At 40.8% G+C, this 17,879-nt stretch overlaps 2 protein-coding genes across 3 annotated transcripts in view; one reads left to right on the forward strand and one right to left on the reverse strand.

Annotated features, from left to right (window-relative positions):
• Window positions 1–6,850, reverse strand: part of xpr1a (xenotropic and polytropic retrovirus receptor 1a) — a 68,331-nt gene extending 61,481 nt beyond the window's left edge. The window contains exons 1-2 of the mRNA XM_039812026.1: window positions 6,297–6,850; window positions 368–419 (exon numbers count right to left, since the gene is read on the reverse strand). Of these exons, the coding sequence (XP_039667960.1) occupies window positions 368–419; window positions 6,297–6,365 (121 nt within the window). The 5' untranslated portion in view covers window positions 6,366–6,850. The remainder of the gene's footprint in view (window positions 1–367; window positions 420–6,296) is intronic.
• Window positions 6,851–8,290: 1,440 nt separating this feature from the next.
• Window positions 8,291–17,879, forward strand: part of acbd6 (acyl-CoA binding domain containing 6) — a 29,707-nt gene continuing 20,118 nt past the window's right edge. The window contains exons 1-5 of one of the 2 annotated variants that reach the window (XM_039812025.1): window positions 8,291–8,788; window positions 9,029–9,093; window positions 9,311–9,407; window positions 12,693–12,769; window positions 17,011–17,116. In XM_039812025.1, coding sequence (XP_039667959.1) covers window positions 8,510–8,788; window positions 9,029–9,093; window positions 9,311–9,407; window positions 12,693–12,769; window positions 17,011–17,116 — 624 coding nt within the window. In that variant the 5' untranslated portion in view covers window positions 8,291–8,509. The remainder of the gene's footprint in view (window positions 8,789–9,028; window positions 9,094–9,310; window positions 9,408–12,692; window positions 12,770–17,010; window positions 17,117–17,879) is intronic. The other variant, XM_039812024.1, reaches the window with a different exon arrangement.

Genomic DNA, 17,879 nt, shown 5'->3' on the forward strand with positions numbered 1-17,879 from the left:
CTGAAAGTTTCCTTCATCAAGACAGTTTAAACATCTTTTCAACCAAACCAAGTGTACAACATAAAAACCTCCCCTTAAACAACCTTTTAACTTGGCTTCAAAACATGTTTTCCTCATGCAGGTTAAAAAGCTGGGATAGTAGGGTGATAGGTAATGATTTGGTAAATGGCCTTGGTCTGGTTGAGTCATAGCCTACAGAGTGAGTGGCAACATGTTAGCAATGATTTCCACCTATTTTTAGCAGACGAAGGGCTGTTATTCTGGGGATGCCCAAAAAGGCCCGAGCAGAGGGCAGTGGGTATACAAGTGTATGTCTGTGGGTGAGTGTCTGTCTGTGTTTGTTTATCCAAGCAGGGGGGCTCCTTACCTTCTATGGACGGGGCTTGGTCCTGGGCAGCATACAGCATATCCTTGAATGCCTGATGAGGAAATGAGAAAACAAATCACTGTCTGCAAACACTCAGGTGACACAGAAGACAGGTCTGTACACTGATGTGCTTCTGCCAGGATGTTAAGTTAATGTCAAGTCATTTGAGGCATAGAGGATTAAGTGTATACATTGAGGAACTGTGGGGTCATTTAAAAGATTCAGTTCCACATTAGATCAAATGCGCACAGTCTGTTTACAGTACATACACTAGTATAAATAAGAAGAGATTAACAGTAGACTAAGGCATTACACAATTATTATCACCATCTGCTTTTAGAGTAGCATTTAAACCACCTAAAGCCATTTGAGAGCCATTAACTAAACACTTGTTCTCCAGTTTTGAAGAATCTTGCAACTGCCACACAGCTGTTAACATAATGAACAATGCACAAACTCCGGCATTTTAATGATCTCATTTACTCCACACACACAGATTTCTAGAGCTTGCAATAGCTCAAAGAACTGAGAATGTACATGCCCAGCAGTACCATATTTTGGTTGCCAAATCTGACAGAGAGATTGCTGTAAACAACAAATATTTTTCTACTTGCACCCAGTTTGTTATCCATTTTTGTGTATTATGTTTAGCTTGGGTAAATGACTGATTTAGTCTAACTAAAACAGTGAAACAAGTAAGGAAAGGAAATGGCCTGACTCCACAAGACTTTACAATAAACAACAAAGACTGCCCAGAATTTTAAAATGAACAATGATAGTTCAAAGAGAGAGAGAGATAAAGAAAGAGGCAGACAGACAGACAGACCAACGGACAGTCACAAGAGAGAGAGAGAGAGAGAGAGAGAGAGAGAGAGAGAGAGAGAGAGAGAGAGAGAGAGAGAGAGAGAGAGAGATGCAGTGGTTAAATGAGGTTGTTTCTCTGCAATAAGATTGATCTCAAAGATAATGGAAACTGACAGATAATTGCACGCTGGCTCATCTGAACATATCAGTGGTAATCAGAGAAAAGACTAAAACTGAATCCTGTTCAGGACCAAAAACTTAACTTCATGAAGTTGTATTAAGTACTAGCCATATTCAGCATTTTCTCAGTAAATAAAATACAAATATGATGTACAGTTAAAAAAGAAAATTGTTCTGTCATCCAAAACTGACAACCTGTACGCTTTTCTGTCTTGTCTTTGACCATATCAAACCACTCTCTTTGTCCAGGTTCCTATATAACCTTCTGCTTTTGTAACATGACAGTGAGAGGTGTGAGTAATCCTGTGTGTGGGTGGAAACCCCTCAGAAACTACGGTGCATTAGTTGCAACCCAGATTGTTGATACTTAAGTTCCTCTGTGAATTACATGCAGAATGAGACTCCGACACAGTCTAATCCAAGATTTCATTTGCATGTAGCATGTTGTCTCTGGTTGTCTGATAAAGATCACAGGAAGCCAACTGTTCACACACACCATTGGAGCTGGCTAATCTCTGAGGAGCAAACCCATCCCCTCTGACTAATAGGTGGGAAATAGACATTCAGATTCAGACAGGGAGGCATTGCCATGGTGATGGTGGTGATGGCAGTGATTGGAAGGGGGGGGGGGGTGGCTCTTTGGGGAACTGGGATAAACCTGCAAGCTTGGCATGGTGAAACCTGTAGACAATAACTAAGCCAAGCCTAATGGGACCGTTTGAATGACCATGCATTAACGTGATGATGATGCACACTCACTAAACCAAACATGCGTTTATCACAAGTACCAGTACTCAAGTCACTATGTCTGAATGAGACTGTTGCCGATGTTGAGTGGACACTAACCAAAATATTTTGAGTGCTAGATGGGCAAATCCTTCCCCTAAGATGTCTGAGGTTGTTATCCCTGTGCTTGAGAAGATCACACAGTGTGCATTAATAGTTTGAAGAGATCTCTGGCTCAACTAGAAAGCCAACAGTACATCACCTGAATCCCTAGCTCTGTGTATGAGTGGATCCCTGCATGCAGAAAGAGGAGTAGAGAGGATGGGAAGAGAGGATGGAGGGAGGGGAGCAGAGTGCTGGTCTGGTCGGGGACCAGATGTCCTCCCAGTGGGGGAGGTACGATGAGGTGAGGGTGGAAGGAAGGAGGGAGGTATAGAAAGGGGGGTTCTCAGCAGTTGCCATGCCATGCCTGTTGTACATAATGTTTATATTGTTGAACATGCTGATAAATCACACTTTCATTACATAAAATACAGATGATAAGAGGGATGCTGTATATTTTATGTACCATTTCCATTACGTCGGTCACAAAACAAAAGCTCACTGTGCTGGTTTAGACATTTAAACGTTTTAAAAAATTACTCATATTAATTAGGGAAAGACAAGGCTTCACCTTTGAACAAATAGCAATCACTCACTGAAGTCACACAAGCACCTGCTTTTCCTCAACATAATGTCACTTTGCTAGTTTGAATTCTAAATGTGATTCTCCATATGCACTCTCCTCCTCCTCCTCATCTTAGCTTACACGAGTGATTAGACTGCAGAGGTAAATGCATAAGTGGCCTTGTTCTCTCGCCCACACACACACACACACACACACACACACACACACACACACACACACACACACACACACACACACACACACACACACACACACACACACACCTGCATCTCTAGCTCTCACTCTTTCTGTTTAATACACATGTTACTCAATTTCCATCTGAATTCAACAGTTGCCACGACTAATTATAGTCTGCACGCATCTTACATGCTGTAATACAAACAAGTTTTTACTTTTGCATGAAAAGCCCTCAATCATGTAGAGCAATTGACTTGAGAAAGCAGACATTAAAATAAGTTTATAAAAAACAGCTTTTTAAAAATGTTTGCACTTAACTATATAATTTAAAAGCCAATCCTTCTCCTACCTATCAATCTACATCTCCTGTCCTTTGTCAGAAGCCTCTGGAGTTGGCAGGACATGCATACCTCCATACCAAACAGCTGTTTAGCATAAAGGTTCATAACTACAATCCCACAGGATAATGCAGACAACTAATTACTCTATCACTCAATCGCCTTGTCAATGCCTCCATGTTCAAATGAAGTGCCTTACTAACTAAAGCCTGTATTTGCTGGAACAGCCACTTTGCCGCATCCTTCTCATCTGCATAGAAACTGGCTGACCAATCTAAATAGACAGCGCACAGCTTTCCACACAATAGCGTGCTCTAAAAAAAAAGGAGGGGAGTTAAACCTGGGCTGCAGGTTAATTAACCCAACTAGCACACAAAGGCAAGAATATCACTTCAAACCACATTCAATTTGGATGTAGGCAGCTGTAATATTGCATACGCCACAAAAAGTGTCATATTTTACTCCATGGACTATGGGTAAGAATGACCCGTGTTGCTAGAATAATGTGTCAGTATGCAATTTAATAAACAGACAAGTCCATCACTGGCTACTGCAACACATAAAGCAGAACAAAATAATAAGGGACTGTTGGCTACTACTGTGTGTAATGAATGTTTATCTGAATTTCTCAAGGTATTTGTAATGGTCCCTTAACTGAACAGTCAATGGACTGAAGCTGCTTCTGTTGTACCACAGCAGCATATCAAGGCTTTGCATTTTTTCAGAATGACATTAAAATTGATTATGTTTTATCTTAGTGACCCACTTCACTAAAGTCAACTGACTTTGCTTGTTGCAGATAAGTTTATGTCCTTGTCCTTGTCCTTGTCTCTTGACTTGTTTCAGAGGGCATTTAAGCCTCGAATAAGATGTCCATCATCTCTGATCTCTCCCTATCCCGCCCACTCAGGAGGTAGTGGTGTTTACAGAGGTCAGACAAAGACTGATGCAGCCGCAGTAACACAAATACACACAAACCCATACTTCCTGCAAAGCCTATGTATAATTCAGATTTGAGAAATAATATAAACTGTAGGGATAGGGGACAGATCTTGTTGTTCTACATAATTCAACAATAGCTACACATGTGACAACAATATGTTTGTAAAGGCAGGGTTTTTGGGATGGTTAAAAAAAAAGAAAAGAAAAAAACCTATCTATTTAAATCATGTACCAATGGTCGATTACACTTGTGTTCACACAACATTTGTTGTTTTGCTACAAATTTAAATCTTAAAATAAATAAGTACCTAATATAGACTGATAATCAGTTACTCCAGTAATAAAGTGATAGAATATCATTTGATATATCTAAAATAAAAACATGCAATCATCTGCAATCAATGCTTAGAATTGAATTGCCTCTATTGGGAAATACTGGTGTAAATATATTGGTAAAATACTATATAATTAAAACTTTAATGTCAATTCAAGATTATTATATGTAATATAACTGAATACCAACACTAAACGTAGATGACAGAGAAAATCTATCATCATCCATCTCAGGTCAGTGAGAGCCGAGCCAAAGAATGGAGGTGTAAAATGGCTGGTATGGCCATGCATCTGTCCCTAGGCTCACTGTGCGTCAGTCTGTTCACACAAAGACCCCGCATAGGCTGTGTATGTAAATAATCAATTAAAATTACATTCTACTTTAGAGTTGTCCTCTCTTCAGTGTGTCCACATGTCTGACACCTATTTTTCCCCACTTTAATTAGATGTTTTTATCACGCAATGATGACAGCATATCATTCATGTCAGGCTGGACAGATCCAAATGCTGTAGCAATCATCCAACTTAGTAACACTATTTAGGGAATGTTTCCAAAATAAAACCAGTGCAGTGAGCTTCTGTTGAGTCTGGGATGTGGGCTGCTGAGAAGGGTCTTTGTCTATAATTCATAGAGCTAAATGGAATAGAGCAGCCGGTCCTGTCGCTGCATGTCTGCACTAAAGCTCTTAATGTAGAGCCAGCAAGATGTGGGGTGTGAATATGAAATACTCCTCAAGTACTGTACACCACCCAACAAAGACCATGTGTGCACACAAAGGTCCCCATCAATCCACAGACAACGGAAACCAAACACCATATCCTGTTAGATGAAGTCTTGCATGTTGATTCATAGAGACAAGCATTCCTATTTAATTGTGCAAAATATGAATACCAACCAGATCTTGATAAACTAAAAATACTATGTAACTCTGGTCACAAAAACAAGGAATATATTAAAAGGTTAAAATATTTGTGATTTTACAACAATGCAAAATCAAGGCCTGGGAGACTTCCCTTGCGTTCTGTTAGATTGTTGCAAATAATGAAAAAAGAAAAGAAAGGAAAGTGAAAAGATGGTTCATTCATTGGATGGAATTAACAAAGTAATAGAGAATGTACACACGTTTATCTTTTTATTTATATACCCCTTAGTTTTGAACAAACTAAAAAAAGAAATCAAGACATGAAAGAAAACAATATGTAATTGAAATCAATATCCATATTCGTTTTTGCAAAGAAAAAGTGAAAAATTAACCTATAAATAAACCTATAAAACCTATTAATTTATAGAATATTGCGAAATATTTATTTGTATTATATGTATTGTTAAAATTAATAACATAATTGTTTTGTTAATTTTTCGAGGATGAAAGGCATTCAATTGTTCAGTAAATTGTTAATTGTGTTTATTTTTAGGTGTTAAAACTCAATAAACAGCAATAATAAACCCTGAATGCTCCCTATGGCTCTGAACACCCGCAGTCAATTCTCCCTCCATAAACAATAGGACATCCCTTATCTTTCCCGTCGTTTATTGCTCTCATGAGCAGGCTAAACTGAAACTGAAAAAAAAAAATAAACATTTAAAAAGCCTTTACATTTTGTAATAGTACATTTTGACTCTTATCTTCCACTCTCCTCAAACAAAACAAAAAATATCTATAATTTGTAGGAATTTCGGCCATGCCCATATTCACAAGGAGTTTATTTCTAATAACCTACAAGATACATTTCACTTTACCTCATACTGAAGATACTGTTTCCTCCACTCTGGAGTAATGTGGGACGAAAGATGCTCCGCGAATTTCATTTTTGCCAAATCAACTATCCCCTTGAATCTTCCTTAAATCCAAGAGCGGCTGTCCCCTTCCTCGTCGACTCGACTTTTGTTATTTCAGTCAACTTGCTCGCTCAACATGCGGCGCGTCAGCCCGGCGCACTCTGCTCCTCTTCACTCCACTTCTGGCTCGTCCCGGTCAGTGCACTCCGAGCAGATCCCGTCCCACATACTATTTCACGAGAGGGACGGCAATGACAGCGGCCTCTCTTTAACAGGTAGTCAGTTTAAGGGAGCCGGTGAGAGTGGCTCAGTGACTTTGCTCCGTCCCTCTCTGGGCAGGTCTGTGGACATTGCGGTCCGCCATCGCATTGAGCCACAGCGACGTGGTTGCGTCAGCAGAGCGCGCAGTGGCACCGGGCGTTGTTGGGACCTCCGCTAAAACTAGTTGGCAGTGCGGTCAGGGAACCCCACACCTTCTACACACAATTCAGTTTGTTGTTGATGTTGTTGTACGTCTGCAATCAAAGAGGGGATACAGTTAAACTTCAAAATAGAATAATCTAGCCTACTTTGAAGTTTACATTCCATGTTTTCCAACCAGCTAGTGCAAACTCAATTTCAAGATCACATAATGATTGTAAACGTACTTTTTTAAAATCATGATTGACTGTCCTCATCTCTTTGTCTCTGTTCTGCTGGCATTTCTGATTAGCAGTCCTTCAAGTTATGGGTATGCAGACTTTTTCGCAGAGTATCCTACTTCTGCTTATTTCTACAATTTATCTTAAAATGGGACAGCGAATTACATATGGGCTACTTAGATGCTCAGTTAAATAGGCCAAAAGAAGCCTTTGTTTGTGCTCTGGAAAAGCACAGAGTTTTAAGAGAACAGGATAATAGGCTACCATTACTTGGGGTATTTCAAAAGAATGCCATTATGCTGTCCATACAAAGATCTCTACATTTATGACAAATACAATCAAAGGTAATGAGTGAGACTATACACATAAACAAGTTGGATTGGCTCGTCTATGTATTTGTGCAAGAAACATATAAGATATAGTTTTAAGTTTGGGACAAGCGCTAAGTGTCTGTTGCACTGCGGTGGAGGAAGGTCTGGCAAAGCGACACTATTTGCAGGTGACAATTCATCGTTATGCCAATAGCAGCACCTGCTGGACAAACTGCGCTAAGCCATTTTCCCACCAATGCGTCTAAAAAGTTACTCCATTTGCCTCATGACAGCTGCCATTGAAATTGAACAAATTGGATTTAGGACAGAGTAATTAATTTAAAAAAATAAAGCTAGCAAATAATAATAATAATAATATAGCAATATATATATATATATATAAACAATGATAAAGCCCACATTTACTTTAGCTAGCTGCGTTATTTTCTGTCTATGTAGATTGAGGACATCTCCAAGCAACCATGTAGCCAACAATCAAAAATGCATGCCGTAACGTTAACGTTACACTTAAAAATTACCATGTTGGCAGCTGTAGGCTACTGTGATAAAACATGCAAATAGTTTATAGCTACCTCTGTTGTCATCTGATGAAATTAGATCTGGATAATACTGGATATTACAAATAAACCATTTTCTTTTGTACAAGTCCAAATTAAAGCTAACGTAGCTAACTTTTAGTTAACCTAGCTAGCTAGCTAGCTATTGACGTTGACGTTAATTTAGCTAGCTAGGTTAACAATAAATGAAAAAGGCGTTTCAACTTGGTTGTTTTCACGTTAACCGAATGGTTACCACACACAATGAACCCAAAAATATTTTCTTTTCATGTAGATTTTGTGATCTACTTTACAAACACAGTCATACCAAAATGAACCGAGAATTTCACCGTTTTTTTACCGTTTGATTCGTCGATTTTTTTTTACCAAAGGAGAAACATGAAGCACAGACCGGAACCTTTCTTGCTAGCAGAAAGTTTTAGCCGGTACTTTTAGTTGACAGTGCCTGAGACGGACCAACGGTAGAAACAAATCCGACTGTCACCGATTCTTAACGATAACGGATTAAAAAACGAAATCGGCGCTGAAATACTCATCAAATATATTTAAGGTAGCTACTCTCTGTTCGTCTTTAACGTTTTTAATACGGATCTACGGCGCACGTCGTCTCTGACGGTACGCTACCGTTATAAACAATAATAACAATGGCTTCTGGGTCGCCGTCTTCCTCTCCGGACACTGCGACGGGCTCAGGTACAGACCCAGCCCGGCCCGACACAGGGGAGCCTCTCGGTGGAGCAGGCTCGGACTCGGACTCGGACATGGGTTTGGGTAAATTTGACTGCAGCGCCATTGACACGGGGGACCGGCTGGATGGAGAAGGGCTGGAGCAGGAGTTTGAGTCTGCAGCCGACCGCGTACGAGATCTGGTTCAGACGGCCAGCAGGGACCAGCTGCTGTACCTGTATGCACGATACAAACAGGTGAGTCTCGGATTAAGTGGCACTGAGGTCGTGTAGGCCAAATGTAACTCCTCAAATACTTGCAAGATGTGGCTTTAGATAAGAAGCACATACAGTACATTGTATGAATCCCTAACACCCTTGTATCATCACTGATTTTTAACAGATGAGGTAGGCCCAGATACCTCTGTTGTCATCTGATGAAGTTAGATCTGGATAATACTGGATGAGATGAATGATTCAGACTTGTTTTGTTTTCAGGCCAAAGTGGGAAAGTGCAATACACAAAAGCCTGGCTTCTTTGACTTTGAAGGACAGAGAAAATGGTATGTGGCTTAAAATTGGATGACAATTTTCAATAAATAGTTTGTACATATGTTTAAAATGTTACAAGATTGCATTAATTAATTTGTCATCTTGGATTGAAGTTTAAATGGCACTGAATGAATGAATGAAGCCAACCACACATGGTACAGATACAAATACACACCCCTACAACTGTAGGTTTATGATTGTGTAGTGACAATTGTGCTCTCATTATAGGCAAGCCTGGAAGCAGCTTGGAGACATGGAGGCAGATCAGGCAATGCAGGAGTACATATCTTGTGTCAATGTGTTAGACCCTGAAGGCTGCACAAAGGTAATCAGAACCATTTCTGAGAAGTCAAAGCGGATTTCCAACACCAATGTTGAATATAAATTAGTGTGTATGGTGTACTACTATACATGTTTGTATCATTCTGAATCCTTGTGTAGTCGATGCAAGGGTAGGAGGCTTAATAACGGCTTAATTTTGTCCTGCTTAAAGATCGATGTTGGTGGAGTTTGTCACTTGTTGATGATGCTGAACTAAAGGTAAAATTCATCCAATCAGAGAAAAGCTCCTACTACTGTTCAGTAATTTATACATAGCCTGCAAGACAACATTTTGCTAAATGGCTAATTCCACCCACCTTCATGTTTAATGTTAGGATAATTATTTATCAAAGAATGGACAAAATCACTGGAGTTCTCTTAAAAGTTTGTTTACTTGCAGCAAGTAAAGTCAGTTTACAGCACTTCAGCATAAGTACAGAAAATGACTGAAGATTGTTCACAACAGTGTCTTTTTAAAGGAGTTGGGAGTCAAGTTAGTTATTCGGTTCATGCAATCAGTAGCTTTCTTCTTATCTCTGATCAAGCCCGGCATCTCCTCCACATTATGCGTTCTGCCCTCAGGGATACATCCTGTGCTCTTTGCTAGGTCACTCAGCTTTCATGATTAACACATGAAAGACAGAAATACTAAAACAGAAATACTAAAACAGCAGTTTGGATACAAATGGTTTAACAAAGAAGCAAAACCTTTCTAAGCATACTTTTTCTAACATTTAATAAAACTAGCCTTTAGAGGTGTTTCAAATGAGCATATAAGTATTTGACTCAGCTCTGCTCCACTGTAAGCTTTAAAGTATGACAAATAAAGAAACGTTTAATGTCATTGCGGCCCTTTTAAGATGCAGTGCAGTTTTTTGCCAGTAGAGGTCAGTGTTACAGTGTCATTTTGTCCCAGGCCTTTCAGTGGCTCCTTATTTTGTGCATGTAGCATGAAAAATACATGAGAAGGTTATGTTGTCTTCCTCAATAGCTGACATTTTGGGATATTAATAATGCAAGAAACTGTCATAGTTCTGGCTATTTAGAGTGCCTGTGTGTATGGCGACATAAGAGAGACTGTTGTTTACATCTCTACACACTCCTGTGTCGTATCATTCCACTGAGTAAGGAGTCTTGTGTTGCCATGGATAGGCTGTCCTTTGGGGCAGCAGCAGAAGCATTCAGTTACAACAACAAGTTTGTACTGTCTGCTTAGTTGGGAGGAGTATTATTCGAACACTAAGAACAATTTTGTCATGCTTAATTTTTTAACATTATAATGTATGCTGAGTAAATATGAATGTGAATATTAAACATTGAGATTTTTACATAAAGAAATTATATTCTAAATTAATATGGTTGCTATTAGGCCAACAATATTAAGTCGGCATTGCTTTGGAAAAGACTGGACCATTCTGCTAAGTTTGGGGAATTTTCATTAATTAATATAACCAGATAAAGTTTGATTGCCTGAACCTCATATTTATTTGGTATTTGAGATACATAATATAAATACTACTCTACCATGTTGCCATATATGTCAAAGTTGTAATTCTGCAGCTTTTATATACATTCAGGGGTTTCGGTCCTTAGACCTTTATCCTGGTAATGGTCTAAGGATTAAGGACCGAAACGTTCAATTTCTAAATAAAAGTTTTATTGCAAGTAAATAGGACAGTGTGCGGGAATTCTCTTTTCTCTCATTGGCATTTCCTACTACACACCTGTCCACAATATATTGAAGGTATGCATGGGCCTTCACTGTCAATGTTCAAAGTATTGACATATTTAAAATATCTAGAAAAACTTAATCCAGCTGGTCCCTGGTGTTAAGGCTACAAGTTGCCATAGCTTGTAATTCACACCTGAATGTGCCTGCCGTGTCCACATGAGGCAAACATTTGAACAGATTGTGTGGATTCCTTCTTAAAGTGTAGCAAACTCTCCAAACAGGGGGATGGACTCACAGTCACATAATGCTCTACAAGCGTAGCCCCAGAGAGATGGGAGTAGGTTGTTTTTTCTAGAACTGAAAAGCAAGAGAATACATTTATGTATTAAGAGCTGACATCCTGTGTCCTGTGTGACCTACTGTACTGTTCTTTCCATTTTCAGCTCATCCTCTGGTTTCCCTCGCCTTGTCATTACTGCACCTTTTCTTCTTTGTACTCCACCTCTCCGCTACTTACTTTCCCTCTACTAATCTCCCCCCCCACCCTCTTATCTTATGTAACCCCTTCACTGTTTTATTACCCCCTTTTTCCCCTCTCCTTCCATATTTATGTCTCTTTAATAGTGTCACTGTCAACCCCATGTCCAATTCTGACACATTCTTTTCTCTTGACCATGCTGAGGGGCAATATGCGCTGACTCTGCCTCATAGCTGCACAATGCAGACAGGCCAGCAAACGCACAAATGCCCCCCTGAAAAGAAGCTGATTGTATTAGTGTTAACAAAGCACCATAGCATGGCAGTTTCTTTTCTTTTGGAAGCACAGTCAAATAGTGTAAGTAGGAGTGCATAGACCAAGAAGCAGGGGAGAGAATAATACCCAGAATTTGACCTCTGTTCCTGTCTCAATTGTTGAGCAGACACTGGTTTTATATTACATTATACTGCAGAGGAGAAGGGCTAGTGCATCAGCAAATATTCTGAGTTTCTGAAGTGAATTAGGTCTTCCCCAAAAGTGCACCCACAGTTGTTTTGCTTCGCTTGTCATGTTGTCCCCCACTCTCGCTATTTTCTGAAATCAGATTTGTGTGGGTTCTTTTGTGAGTCGAGGTTGGTCCGTGAAGAATAGGCTCTGTAATAAAGTCTTGGCTGAACTAAATGTAAAACAGAAGATTAACAAGAGTCACAAATTATTATATATTTTATATTGGTCTTGTGCATTTTGTTGGACATTTATTAGCTATGAGGTCATGTCTAAAGCCCCAGAGGCTTGTTTCAAAATTACACATTTTGAACTTCGTCTGTGTCATGCATTAGCTTTGCAATGGCTATAGGTGAAAAGCCATAGGTACAGTGAATAGATGAACCCAACCCTTTTGTATTGCATTGAGCACACAAAACAATAAGGTCAGGACCTCTGTCCATATGGGATAGCAACACAGGCTGCAGAACTAAGCCACACTAGACTCGGTTGTTGTTTCACACTAGCTATTATTAAACAAGAAGTACGTTTTGTTAACGGTGACCAACATCTGTGTTGAAAATGTCTTATTTTAGTTTTAACTGTGTATAAGGTGGATATTGTTTGTTAATGTGTGACTGTCTTTTATTTGACAGGAAAGACGACAAGCAGAAAGAAGAACGGGCTTCGGAGGAGCAACAGTCAGCTCGCTATACCAGGAGGAGATGATCAGGTATTTACATCAGAAGTAACAGAAACACACACACACAGACAACCATAGATCATAAAATGCCTATTACATTAATTACGCAAGGAAAGCATCTCGTTGTGCTTTGTTGACTCTTTACACATCTAACACACACTCTTTATTTAACTGTGTTCTTTGGTTATGTTTTCAGAGACCAAAGCATCTAAATACAGTTTCTCAGTTCTTTAGTGGTGTTGGAACAGACTCAGCTATTTCCACCAGTTGTGAATCACTACTTATTTAATGCTTAGGTCAACTCAATCTGAGTCTTACTATAGCATTGTTAACCACTGGTCTTGATGCTGTATTTGATTCTATTCAACAGCGCAACTGCAGTCAGGGCCCGGAGACATCATACAGCTCTGATTTATGTTAATGAAATATATTCTCCATTTACTTCTGCCTGGCAGACTTACTCAAGCTTAAAAACCTCATCTTCATTTCAATGAAAAAAGAGCTCTTTTGGAGATGAAAATGAGATGTGTGAATCCTGCAGGTTTTCCTCCTAAATGGCTGTATGTGATTAGTATGCACGGTCTTGGGAAGAGGTGGCCAGAGTCTCCCCTTTTTAATTACGTTACGATTCAGGGGGTTCTTTGTGGGAGGGGGGTGATGAAGATGTGCCAGGTACAGCAGAGAGGAAGCAAGTTCAGCAGGTTTCCCAGAACGATGCTCCCCTTGACGATATCCAGTAGCAACGATGCCCCAAGGGGGAAACCAGCATGAAGGAGGTCATTAACAGGGCATGTACACACACCTATGCACACATTTGCACACATAAACATACACTTGCTGCTATATGTCGACACGATTGCATCGGAATCCATGCATAACCTGCTGGAACTGTCACACTCACTGCTCTGCTGCATTTTAATTTCCTCTCTTTCTCTTTTACACAAACACACACACACACACACACACACACACACACACACACACACACACCATATTAAACAGTTAAGCACCTGTTAACAAGACAGAGAGTTAATTGCATTGCTCATCTTGGTGTGTGTGTGTGTGTGTGTGTGTGTGTGTGTGTGTGTGTGTGTGTGTGTGTGTGTGTGTGTGTGTGTGTGTGTGTGTGTGTGTGTGTGTGTGTGTGTGTATTGACAAAAGCGGGATTGATTAGCAATATCCCTGGGCTACTGAGCTGATCAGTGTGTGATTGAATGATTAAAGAGGCTTTGAATGTTACATTTGTAATTCTCTCACCCACCTTGGAAAGAACACCGGAGGCTTTGTTGTCCGGACACTGCTGGAAACCGCTGCTGAGTTATTTGAGTTCTTATTGTTTCTAGTACTTCCGTGGAGCTCAGCCATGTTGAGAGCGTCGACCGCGGTCCTATAGGGGATATGATGACGGCTTGTGTAGCCCTGTGCGTGTGTGTGCGTGTGTGTGCGTGTGTGTGTGTGTGTGTGTGTGTGTGTGTGTGTGTGCGCGCGCGTGTGATGGATGGTGTGGCCGTGGTGTTGATCAGTGAAGCTCAGGCCAGGTAGATGAGTGTTCTCCACCACTGTGGCCAGTTTAGCCTGATGGATGAAGGACATATCTGCCAGTACACCATACTGGACAAACACACACATGTGAGCACATAACACTCTCACACTGTACACAAACACACACAAAAACCCTTGGTACCCTAGCTGTTGTTATGACAAAGTAGCCTGTGACCTTCCCAGCATGCATTGCGGTGCTGTTGATGTCACGTCGTTTATAGGACCCACATTAATCATTTGTTTGTTTATAGCCTGTGTGTGTTCATGTCCGTGTGTTACTCTTACTGTGGTGTGGACTAAATACAGGTGTTGTGTGTACATTCACATTTAGCTTATTTTAGTAATGTGCATATTATTATTATTATTATTATTATTGTAATTATTATTATTTAACCTTACACGGTATTAGATGTGTGCTTGTGCTTTATATATATATATGTGAGGACGTGTCATGCGCCCGTCATGCCAGCCCTGTTCGACCATCAACGAAAGACTGATGAGCTGGCCTATTGATTAGTTGCCGGGGAGACGGATGGCGGCCACACATCAGGGACACTTGGGGTCACCATGGCCATCAGACAAGGAAGTGGGTGTGGCCCAGCATGGAGACTCATGAATAAACATAGCGCTGGCAATCAGGAGTATGTAAATGAATGTGCTCATACATAACCCAGCAGTGATAAAAGTGTAATGAGTTATTCATAATTCATCACAGGCTGATAAGGGGGAGATGATGGGATGAGGGAAGGGAGGAAAGAGAGTGCCGAGAGAGATAAAGCGTGTAGATGAAAATCTGAAGAAAAGGAAGTACAGAGGTTCATTAAAGAACAAACAGCAGACAAAACTTTGTTTGTGTATTCTTATAGTAAACAATAAAATTTGTTGATTATGAGTCAGAATGGTTTACGTCCCCTAGGAGTAGTTTTAAGTTGTAGTTGATCCAGCTGTGTATTAAGAGTTGACATTTGAAGGCAGTGGGTTGCAGTAGGACCGAGGAACTATGCCACTGCCAGGATTCTCAGATGTAATTGTTGTTCTTTGTATCAAACACACAGCCTGTCGAGCACTTAATATATATGCGACCACCTTTTCTTCAAGCTCAAAGAAGTCAGGATAAAGACTTTTGGAAATCCTCAGAAAATCATTTGATTGGTTGTGAGTTTGATAACCGCCATAGTCCAACAGTGCCTCTGGTTGGTTTTTGGCTGGGTACAAACAAGTTGTTCAGGAGAGGTGGTAAGGAGCCACGAAAGGGCTGCAACTTAATACTACTCATTTTAATAATTAGTGAATGTGTCAGTTTTCTCAATTTATCAAATAATCGTTTGATTAATAAAATGTAAAGAAATGATGAAAAATGCCCATCACAATTTTCCAAAACCCAAGGACATGTCTTCAGATGTCTTTACATGTGATTAATTTAGTTAGTAAGTGACGACCTAAACAAATACTTAAATAAATGCCGACACGCCCCTCTGCTTTTTTTCCCCTGAAGGTTTTTTTTTGTGAGTGGAGGTGGTTTTCATTTCAGGCAAAACATTGTAGTTCGTCACCTTTTCCAATATGACTTTTGTGCTTGAATTTTCATAGCCAGAATCTATATCTTCATGCTAACAGAGGACCAGCAGTGTATGATAACTGAACCCTTAACTATGAATGTTAAGGCCACATACTCAACACAAAGCTAAACAACATCCTCGTCTTAATTGGGCAACAGCCCACGGTGTCTCCTGTGTGCTGTGTGGGATTTGTAAGGCAACAATGCGGCAGAGCAAGCAGGCGTCAGAGACGGGAACTGGGGGATTGGCCTTGGGGATGACTGACTTACTGCGTGGGAGTGGTAAAGCGGCTGGTATGCGGGGTTTCTGTCAGACAATAGAGCACTAAATTCAATTAATCTGAATGGACGGCATTGGGTATGAGGGAGGGGAAGGCGTAAAGCTCTAAATGAGATTTCGCCCCTTCTCTCCCCTTCACCCAACAGCCCACCACCACTGCACCATCTCCCCCGAGCACTCACTCCTGTCCCCAATGCCAGGAGGTGATTAGAGACACAGAGATATAATCAGTGGTGGGAAAGTGTGTGTGTGTGTGTTGTGTGTGTGTGTGTGTGTGTGTGTGTGTGTGTGTGTGTGTGTGTGTGTGTGTGTGTGTGTGTGTGTGTGTGTGTGTGTGTGTGTGTGTGTGTGTGTGTGCGTGTGCGTGTGCGTGTGCGTGTGCGTGCGCCAGTATTCCCAAGGGATGTGGCACGTGTAGGTGATGCTTGTGTGTGAGACAGAGAGAGTAGTTGTGTGTTTACGCCTGTGTGTTTGATGACCAAATGATCTAGTAGCATGGTGTTTGCTTTCCTGGGTGTGCACGCACTTCACACATAAGGCACTTGGATTGACACAAGGCATTTAAAAGGGTCTCTTAACCCAAATTACAGATAACATATTTTCACAGTGCCCCTGTTACTCTGGATCATGGACTACACATACTGTCACCATTTTTCTTTGGGACTAATTCTTAGGAAGAAAGCAGTTTCATTGAGAAGTGTTCACAGTGAGGTCTGTAAATTATTCATAACAACCAGGACACAGTGTAGAGGCTCCTAATATCTCAGACATACTGTATATCTCAAAATCTGGGCAAGTAAAACCAAAGAAAGTAAAGTGTTAAGTTGTTAAAAGTAAAGGTGACGGAATCTTCTTTCTCTCTCTCTGTTTCTGTTTCTGTGTCACTCTCAGGGAAGAGGATAAGAACATCTTTGACTACTGCAGAGAAAATAACATCGACCACATCAGCAAGGCCATCATCTCGCAGAAAGTGGATGTCAATGCTAAAGACGAAGAGGTAACTACAGAACGCAGAAATATGTCAAGTGAAACTTTACTGATGGCATGTGAGAGTTGATTTTAATAGTGCTACTGTACATAAATGTATTATTTCATAGTTGGTATGTGGCAACAGGGGGGCAGAGAAAGTATCCAGAGGATCAATGTTCAAACCCCATGTCAGGAGGGATTCCCCTTGCTGAAGTGCCCTTTAGCAAAGAACTGAGTCTGTACCAGCCACAGGGTTATTGTTATGTTCTCTGACCCCTTGTGCAGGAGGGCAGGTGATGATCAGTGGAGAATGATGGATAATACAGGTCACCAGGGGATGGTTCAAGCAGCTCTTTTTGCAATTGTTACATAATGGTTTAAATTATCTGAAGCCACAAACACATGGGAACCACTCCTCAGGCGGAGATGAGTAAATTGTGTGAACCGCTATTACCATTGCGAGGTGTTTTCTGGATTGACCCTGAAATCCATTCATCTGTCCTCGATTCATTATCGGCCAGGCCAAATGGCTCGCTCCCTGCCTCCCCATCATCACAGCCTTTTTTCAGATAAGCAGGCAGTCGGCTGGCGAGTTTTCCACTCAGAGGCCAGATGGTTGAGGGACCTCGGCAGTGAAAGCTTTGTCTGTCCACTGCCATTGTTGCCGTTTGCACTCCTGCAGCGCAGCTTGCTCAACAGCAGAGGGCAATGGTGAAGTTTCACATCAGCAAGAAGCCTGATCTGCTCCTGCAGCTCAGAGAGAGAGAGGCAGAAAGAGGTTCTGTCCCAGT

The sequence above is a fragment of the Perca fluviatilis genome, chromosome 9 (assembly GCF_010015445.1).
Source record: "Perca fluviatilis chromosome 9, GENO_Pfluv_1.0, whole genome shotgun sequence".
NCBI classification, from domain to species: domain Eukaryota; kingdom Metazoa; phylum Chordata; class Actinopteri; order Perciformes; family Percidae; genus Perca; species Perca fluviatilis.